The sequence below is a fragment of the Prionailurus viverrinus genome, chromosome A3 (assembly GCF_022837055.1).
Source record: "Prionailurus viverrinus isolate Anna chromosome A3, UM_Priviv_1.0, whole genome shotgun sequence".
NCBI classification, from domain to species: domain Eukaryota; kingdom Metazoa; phylum Chordata; class Mammalia; order Carnivora; family Felidae; genus Prionailurus; species Prionailurus viverrinus.
Genome location: NC_062563.1, coordinates 91833618 through 91843316, shown reverse-complemented (window position 1 = coordinate 91843316; position 9699 = coordinate 91833618). Strand labels below are relative to the sequence as shown.

The 9699-nt window shown below is 40.1% G+C and overlaps 1 protein-coding gene across 1 annotated transcript in view; it reads left to right on the top strand.

Moving 5' to 3' along the window:
- Window positions 1-574: 574 nt before the first annotated feature.
- Window positions 575-9699, top strand: part of TACR1 (tachykinin receptor 1) — a 139742-nt gene continuing 130617 nt past the window's right edge. The window contains exon 1 of the mRNA XM_047854521.1: window positions 575-963. Coding sequence (XP_047710477.1) covers window positions 575-963 — 389 coding nt within the window. The remainder of the gene's footprint in view (window positions 964-9699) is intronic.

Here is a 9699-nt window from a genome sequence, read left to right as displayed (position 1 = left end):
GGAAAAAATCTCCAGCCAGATACGGGGCCCCAGAATCCTGGCTATAGACTCAGAACTTTTACAGGTCGCGTGGTGACGAACACACCCTTTTGCCCCCAGTCCTCCTGCAGAACAGGTTTTTTGGTTTTTTTGTTTTTTGGGTTTTTTTGTTTTTTTGTTTTGTTTTTTTTTTTTTTTTGCATTTCCAGCTGCAAGCAGGGGGAATAGGAGTTGCAAATAGCAGCAGGTGCAAAAAGGCGAGGGTCTCCTGCTTCCTGGAAGCGTGACCCCTGGGATTTCTTTCTTTTTCCTAGTCCCACGCAGGAGAGACGCTGTCTCCGGATTTCTGAACTCAAATGCTTCCTGAAGCTTGAAAGTGGAGGAATTCAGAGCCACGAGGAGCAGACAGCGCATCTAGAAGCGTTTATCTTCTGAGAGCCAACTCTTCTGCTTGCAAGGAAAGAGTTCTGCCCAGAAAGAGCCTGCAGCCCTCCTGTCTTGAACAAGCAGGACCCTGACTCCAGGCATCAGCCTCAGGGCCTGCTGCAAAGGCAGGGTGTGTGCAGAGAAGAGGGCTTAACCGCCTAGCAGAGGAATGGATAACGTCCTCCAGGTTGACTCAGACCTCTTCCCAAACATCTCCACCAACACCTCGGAGCCCAACCAGTTCGTGCAGCCGGCCTGGCAAATTGTCCTTTGGGCAGCTGCCTATACGGTCATCGTGGTGACCTCCGTTGTGGGCAATGTGGTGGTGATGTGGATCATCCTGGCCCACAAACGAATGAGGACAGTGACGAACTATTTCCTGGTGAACCTGGCTTTTGCAGAGGCATCCATGGCTGCGTTCAACACGGTGGTGAACTTCACCTATGCTGTCCACAACGAATGGTACTACGGCCTGTTCTACTGCAAGTTCCACAACTTCTTCCCCATCGCCGCTGTCTTCGCCAGCATCTATTCCATGACTGCTGTGGCCTTCGATAGGTGAGCTTGCCCTTTTTGGAAAAGGGAGAAATTGTCCATACCATGGCATTGCTGTGAGCTTCCGGGTTGCACTGCGCCTGGTTCATGGTGGAGATTGGTCACCTGGACCCTGGGGTTATTACTGACAGCTAGTTGAATTAGTTGTTGATCTTATCTCACCATTTGCTTTTCTATTTTTTCTTTCCTTTCATCTTCCTTTTCATTCATTGCCAGTCTCCCTTTGTTCACACACCTCCTTTTTCCTTCACTTAATTCTATTTCTTCACCCCTTCTGCACCCATCTTCTTAATAGGTTTCTTTCAACTACTGCTTTGCTTCTTTCCATATATTCTTCCTCTCATTTACCCTGAAAGCCTGAAGGGGATACTCCAGCCTTGGCCAAGGGACTGGCCCTTGGCTGGGGCTTTGTAAATCCCTGCAAGCCTACTATTCTGCTGGACAGCCTCTTGGTGCCTTCCAGTTTTAAGTGTGCCTAGGTAAAATTTCTCATTTTTCACTTTTTCCTGGATATTCAGGAACTTTCTGCTCCCACCTCAACTCTCCAATATTCTTTCTATGTGAAGAGCATTTCATTAGAATCATAAAATACTCAGGATTCTAATTCAGCTCCATCTATGCTGCTTGGAGCTGTCATTCAGCAACGAGATGCTGCTAGACTGTTCCTCAGGAACTCCGCAAATAGGGGCCCAGGGAGCTTACCCAGGAGTTTTTCTAAATTTCTCTTGTCATGTAAGGTCAATGTTTTTCACCTGTCTGTATCTACAGAGAAATGTGCTTGGCAAAGGCAGTTGAAAGCTCTTTCTTTCCTGCACCCAACTAAGATTTCAGAAGCTGGCTGAAAAGGAAAATGTTGGCATTTTCAAACACTAGGGCTTGCGTTCTGGAACGAATGGCTCCTCAGGTGGCAGAATGGAAAATCGATTAGTAGAGCACATCTTCCTCTGTATTGATATTTTTGTGGGTGTTATAGGTCTTTAGTGTGTATCTATGTGTGCACAAATATTCAATGCTTACCTGGGATGGGGAGGTATGTTTAAAACACCTGCCACTGTGATTTTGAAATGAGTTCTTTTCATGGCCTTACTGAGATCAATGAATTATGAGAAACCCAAAGAAGGACCTAGGAGAAAAATCCCCCCCCCCTCAAAATTCCCAAACTACTAAATTCTTTTAGCATAAATATTGTTTATGATTGGCAATTGATTTGAGGTCTTTTTCAGCTTCTGTAGTCAATGAACACTTTTAAAATCAGAGAAATGAAAGAAATCATTGCAGTGGTGTCCAAATGCTGGTTTCTAAATTCCACGTACAACTCCCTTTATGCAACTCTATGTACTTGGTACATTGTGGTGACACGTTGCGGTGAATCAATTTATATTTTAAATGTAGACAGTAAACCAATTACTCAAAGTGGTAGTGAAATGAGTTCTTTTGTAAATTTATCTTTTATGCTACTTTAGTGTTCAGATACTAAGTTTGTTGAACGTGAAGTATGCCTATAAGTCTTTCTGCACTGACTTGTTCCTTTAACTGGACAGCAGACCCCTTAAATTTAGAAAACCCATAGCATGACATATGAATGAATATAGGTGCAGTGAAATGTGGTGTGATTTCATTCAGCCTTGATGAACTTTAAATCAGAGGGAAAGTTGGTATTTTAAATGCACTTGGGCCTTGTGTGAGCTCAAGGGAGACCTGTCAGTCAGTGTGCTTCTGAGCATTCAGCAGACAGATCTCTTGCTCCAGCTTACCCAGAAATGACATGTTCCACAGCCATGCTCTTTCCCTTTGAACTTAGGAGGCTAAGGACAGAAACCAGGGTCAAAGTCTTCACACTGGAATGGGTAGGGATCCAGATTTTAGTTGCCTTGACCCTGGCATCTCAGGCTCCATTATTCTTTCTAGGCAAACCATAGACAGGGACCCTGACCCTGCAGGACAGTTGCTTAGTGAGGTCAGAGGAGCCCTGGTGCCTGAGCTGAGGAAAATGACAGGAGCAAGAAATGCCCCCAAGTGTCTAATGTCCAGATACAGCCCAGGGAGATTATCAACATCATGCTCAAGGTTATAATCCAAGGTAGAGTTTGGGATTAGGCTTCAGGGCTCTGTCCCCAAGTCATCCAAGTGCTTGTTCTAATTTTCCTTGCTCAGCCTCATGAGCACAGTGAGTTAATCACCCCAGACCTCTGATGAAGGTAGCTCCACTGCATGTATATTCATCCATTCTCTCCCAAGAATATTTTAGAAAGGTAAGGGGCTGTAAGCAGTCATCATATCAATTATCTCTCCTTTCTCCACCAAGGCAGTGCAAACTTTAAGGAAATGTTAAATTATCTTTTTGTATGTTCCTTGAATTTTTAACAGATAATCTGAATCAAGTCTTAAAAAACAAAAGCATTATGTTTGTCCTTATTATAAAATTAAACCTGTTCATTGCAAAAACTCAGGAAATACGAAGAACATAGACACAAAATACAAATCAGCCATTACTTAACCATGCAAAAATAACACCTGTTAACATTTTAATTTCTCTTTTATGACTATTACACTACATAATTGAGGTCAGGTTCTGTATAATTTTGCAGCTTACTTTTTTCCATTGATAGTAATGGAAAACATTAGTAACATTTTCCCATATTATTAAAAAGTCTCCAGTAACACAATATTAATGGCTTCATATTATTCCATTATATGAATGTGCTATTATTACTTTAACTGTCCTCCTACTGTTGGGTATTTAGGTGATTTCTGAATATTTTTGCTTTATGGTTAATGCACTAATAAACATTTCTATATGGTAATTTTATTTTCCTTTCTTGATTATTTCCTTAGGATAGAGTCCCAGAAGTGGAATTACTGGGTCAAATGAAATGAATTAAGGGAAAAAAAAAAAACATTTTTCCTCCTAATTTTAAGGGATTGTAAACTCTAAGCAAAGCAAGGAATACGTCTGTTCTGTCTTGTTTACTTTATCTCCTCAGCACAAGGCAGTACTGTCACCAGTCACTACACATTTGTTAAATAAGTGAATGAATGAACAAAATAATACATCTTCCCAAAAGAACATTTAGAAAAATACATAAAATTGTAAAGAAAATGTAAATATTATCTACCATCCCACTACTGGCAGTAAACCTGTTAAAATTCTGGAATGTTAGCTTATACTGGCTTTTTTCTATCTGTGTTATTTATGCCACATACAGTTACTCCCATTTTTAAGGCTAAATTTTGGATCATAATAAAAACAGTTTCAACAGTTGCTTTTTTGTTTCATTCCTTACTATCATCTCATGTGTGTTTTCCATGTCATGAAATAGTTTGCAAAATAGAATTTTTGATCTATTAAAAATGGATGCATTATACTGCGTGGCTATAATCATTTATTTTACCATTCCCCTATTTTCATATGTAAATTTTTTCCATTTTTAATAACTACAAGTATCCCAGACATAAATCTTTGAGAGCATTCCTTGTTCTCTCCTCAAAATAAACTTCTTGATATAGAGTTGCTAGTTCAAACTGTCCTGGTAAACTTTGCCAAATTTTCTTCTAGAACTAAAACGTATATACAGAGAAAAAAGAGACTTTCACCTGTAAATTATAGTACTAATTTAACTATTTTCTGTTATCTTTCCATACAGTGGGGAATGAGACATAGAGAGAGAGAGAACAAAAGTGTTTCTTCTTCTGAAGAAGGAATATTTATTGAAGGCAATGGTCATCTAGAATAAAAGGGTTGCAGAGACAAATATACCTAAATAAGATCAGATCTAACTCTAATTAAACTCCAAAACACATCAGGGATTTTACTTTTTGAAACTATAATTTCTCCCACTTAAAATGAAATTCAAAAAATTTTTCCTATTATGGACTTATTTCACTTAGCATAATACATTCTAGTTTCATCCACATTGTTGCAAAAGGCAAGATTTCATTCTTTTTGATCACCAAGTAATATTCCATTGTATATAATATACCACATTTTTTTTATCCATTCATCAGCCAATGGACATTTGGGCTCTTTCTGTAATTGGACTATTGTTTATAGTGTTGCCTTAATTTAAATAAAAATTTAAAAAAAGAAAAAATTTCCCTACTAGAAAAAATTAGAAGGTATGTGTGATGTTTTATAAAATCAGAAGTTGGAGGACACTAAGAAGTGACACCACCATTTTGCAAAGACCCATGATTGTGGTCAGTTCTAGTACTGAAGAGCAGCACTAAGAAGGAAGGAAATAGGCTAATTCCTAAGCCCCACAAGAGGGACTATAGAGGCAAAAGGCAACCTGACTGGGAATTAAACACACAGCAACAGGAAGCTCAGCAAAGCACCGGGCTGGTAACACCACTTCTCTACCTGGAAGGGGCAAGTGTAATTTCAGCGAGTTGAAAGGAGAAGGTTGCTCACTCCTCAGACTGGTCCTGGATGTTGTGTTTGAGTGAAAGGAAACATCTAAATTATGATGGTTTCTGAACAATATGAAATATGATCAGGACCAAATATACAGTTGCCCAGATAGGGGCAATGGTTGAAGGCAAAAGAAGGAGTGAGCGCTCTGACAGAGTAAAAGAGGAACCAAAAGCAAAGACATGCATAAACAACAAAAACTTCTGATGGTTCTGTGATGTCTGTCCCATTCTCCCAGCCACACTCAGCTACAAATTTAAATAGCCTGCTTCCCAGGTCTCCACCAGACCTGTAGTCTGTCCTTGAACCCCACCTTGTTGACTAGACTTGGATCCCATTGTATATCTCAGGTCAATTCTTCACTGTCCAGAGGTCAAACATAGATTTTAGAATCTTTTCACTAATTTAGATGAACCTTACAACCCATGACCAAGCATCTCTGTGATACTGAGAATGGTCATTCACTAGAAGCTTATCCATCACAACTGACCCTGTCTTTTCAAATCCAGAACCTCAAATGTCTGAGTTGACATAGATCAAAGTTGAGCTTGTTAACATCTTGGATGGGTCAATTAGACTGAAGGATCTTTCGTGGAGAAATTCAATGCCCACCTACTCTCTCTCTGGAGCTGTCACACTGCACTTGTCACATCCTGTCCCTACTCATGGGAGCTCCCAGTATGCTAAATGGTCAAGGACCTTGTTTTTAAAAAAAACTGGCAGAGGGGCGCGTGGGTGGCGCAGTCGGTTAAGCGTCCGACTTCAGCCAGGTCACGATCTCGCGGTCCGTGAGTTCGAGCCCCGCGTCGGGCTCTGGGCTGATGGCTCAGAGCCTGCAGCCTGTTTCCGATTCTGTGTCTCCCTCTCTCTCTGCCCCTCCCCCATTCATGCTCTGTCTCTCTCTATCCCAAAAATAAATAAACGTTGAAAAAAAAATTTATAAAAAAACTGGCAGAAACATAGGTTTAATTGAAGGGAAATGAAGAGTAATTCTCAATGTAAATGCATGTAATAGGACCACAAGACTTTGTTATTATTATTGATGTCAAATTAGCAAATGTTGAATGAGGATCTTGAGGTAGAAACACTCAGTTAAATTTGGACAAAGATCTTCAGTCCATTGATGGATAATGCCACCAGGTAAGGTGATGTTTCCTAACTCGAAGTCTCATGTCCTCCCTCAAGAGCTTTATGCTACATATTGAGGCAAATAGAACTGATATAGAGGTAGCTACATTATAAGGTGCTAGAATATGTTTTATATGATTGTATAGACAAATTCAATATGAGAGAAGAGGAAGAACATTATGTCCAGCAGTGATGATTAAGGAAGACTTCAAAAAGTGGCAATTGACTTGGACCTTGAAGATTAGATCAAATTTTTTAGAGAAGATGATAAAGAAAGGTGACCTTCCAGGTAAAAGAAACTGTTTGACAAAATTATGGAAGCAAAAAGTTGCAAAATGTTTGGGAAGAATGACTGCTTGACTCAAGTGAAGTGAGTTCACAGGTAAACCAGGGAATGAATGCAGAGGTTAGTAAATCAGGAAATGAATGGAGAGGAAAGAGATGAATACAATTTTGGCTGGATTTGATGTGAAAATGTAACAATTAGTTGGAAATGCCCAACAAGGCAACTTGAGATATGGGACTAGAAACTAACTAAGAAGCCAGGGATGAAAATGTGGATTTAGGAGTTTTCCAAACAGATGGCTTATTTGAGTTTGAAAGAAGAAAACATCTCTTTTACCTGTACACATTTCCAGAGAAGAGGCAAAGACATCAACAATTCGTGAGAATGTCCTATCAAGTAATGGGGTGGGAGCGGGGGGGATGGCGGAAGAAGCAGAGAGGTAGTGGAGAAATCAGGATATGTAGAGTGACAAAGGTTAAGACAGGTGACTTGTGGTTGGTTCTGTTCATCAGTGTCATTAGAATCCTAGGGTGATGAGGACATTGGATTTGGTAAAGAACACTGGTAGCTATGAAAGGTAGTATTAGCAGAATATGATAAGGAGGGATAAAATTAGATGACAATGAGGAGAATGTCCTCTTCCTCATCCATCCATCCATCCATCCAACCATTACTGAACACCTACCATATGCCAAATTCTGAGGCAGTAAAACTTGCCTTTGCCCTTGTGCTCTCAGTTTGGGGGGATGATAAAGTCATGAATACCAATTTAACCCAATGTAATTAATACCATGCTGAGGGAACTTGGAGACAGAGGGAAGAACTGCCATTGGGAATATGGGAAAAACTTACTGGTAAAATAAAGAAAAGGAAGACAAGGAAGAAGGAGTGGAAGAAGGAGCAGAGGAGGAGAAAAGAAACAACAAAGTGCAGAGAAAACAATGTGGAGTTTGTATTTTTTAAATTAATTTCAGGAACACTCGACTGGGAATTATAATGATTTATAAGTGTTTGTCACTTGGACACTAGAAAAGAGATTTCATGTTAATAAAATTGATAATGATACTTTATGTTTCCATCCTCTCCAATCCATTGTCTCATCTAATCCTCAATAGCAATGGAGATTCTGTTTCTGCCATGAAAGACTATTAGAAACTATTTCTTTTAGCATCATCCTCCCACTCTTTACTCCCTCATAGCTTGGAGACCCATGCAATTTGCATTCCTGTGCCTTAGACATCTGCCTACATACTCCCACTCAAGGTGGCTTTTGGATGTTATATCATCTAAAGAAAGCTGTCATTGAAGGCTGAAAAGTGACATAAGGGTCCTACTGTGCCAGAAAGGATGTTACAGACTCTTTTGAAAATTTTCCACCCAAACAAAAACTCAACCCCACAACTTTCTAGACAGGGCCATTATGAGAATATCAAATTCTGCTTAAATATTTTACTCAATCTGTCTCATTTGTTAAATTCACATTTTGGTTCATTATAAAATTATTCCTTTTGTTGAACTGAAATCTGCCTCTGATTATGGGCTGCTCCTACTAATATAATGACTCTTCTATGTGGCAGTCATTTAGATATATCCCTCCTAAAGCTTTTCCATCCCTGGTTAACTGCCCTCAGTTTCTTCATCTCTCCATCCTCCTTAGTCTCTACTGGCTATTCCCATTTGTTAATGGACCTCTTAACTGAGAGGTTAACTAATACCCAGAACTGTGCACTGCCTTATTAATATTACTCTGTCTGGCTTCACTTGCTATAGGGATGGCATCCTACCTGGTTACTTTGTCCTCTTAGACTTAGCACAAGTACCACCTGCACTAAGCCTTCAAGTCTCGATAAAGTATCCTTCTTACCTATTCCGATATTATTTATACAATTTTCTGTAACTTGTTGGTCTCTCCCACACCTCCTTACCTGCTAGATTACAAGCATTATGAAAACAGGGACACTTTATACCTGTTCCCAGAAGCTACCTTGTTGCTTGACACAGAACAGATATTCACTACAATGTGTGGATAGTGGTTGATTTGACTGTACCTCTATTCTACACACATCAGCCAAAATCTGAAAACCAGACCAAATGCATCAGGCGGACCTCAAACACACCTATGATGTTCTACCTTGAAGGAAAATAAAAATTGGGCCAAATGTATGCCTACAATGAAGTTTTGCTACACTACAGAATGTTTGGTTCAGAACAGGTGTTCTGAACCTATTCTAGAATAACTTATGTGCTCTAATTCACACTTGCCTCCTCCACACTTCACTTGACTGGGCCCTATTGGATTCCTAACCCACACCCTGTCCCCAGTAGATCTTGCACCTCAGGAGAACACTTCTAATCAAAGGAGGTGTTTATCATTTCTATCTTACCTCTAGTCTATCCAGGAATACTGGAAACTCAGGTATTTCATAGACCCCTCTGTGGCCCAACTATTGTCAACCCTTAGCTTTTTCTCCAACACCCCTACTACCAACAGGAAGTGTACTCTCTGCTTTACCTGTCCTTCCTGAGTCAGGAAAAGCAAAAGCCTAACCTCCACTTAACACTCCAAGTCCCATATCCACAGCAGTTGTCTGAACAGCTAGTCTATACTATATTAAAATACCACAGACACAGGAAAATTCCAGCAGAGAGCCTGAGAAAGTCACAGACCTGGAGGACAGACTGAGGAACTGGCTTATATTGCCCAAACCTCTTGCTACCTTGAGAAGCTATTATTCCAACTCATTCAAAGGGGACATATGAGGCTCTATGGGTGAGGAATCCCCAGGGATGAAGAGACACTTTAATGATGTCCTTAAGAGATAAATCTCAGCTTGAGTACTGATGCAACACATGAAGCTCTAGGAAGTCTATCTAAGCAGCCCTGAGCCTGATTCCTTGCTCCTCTCTTTTATAA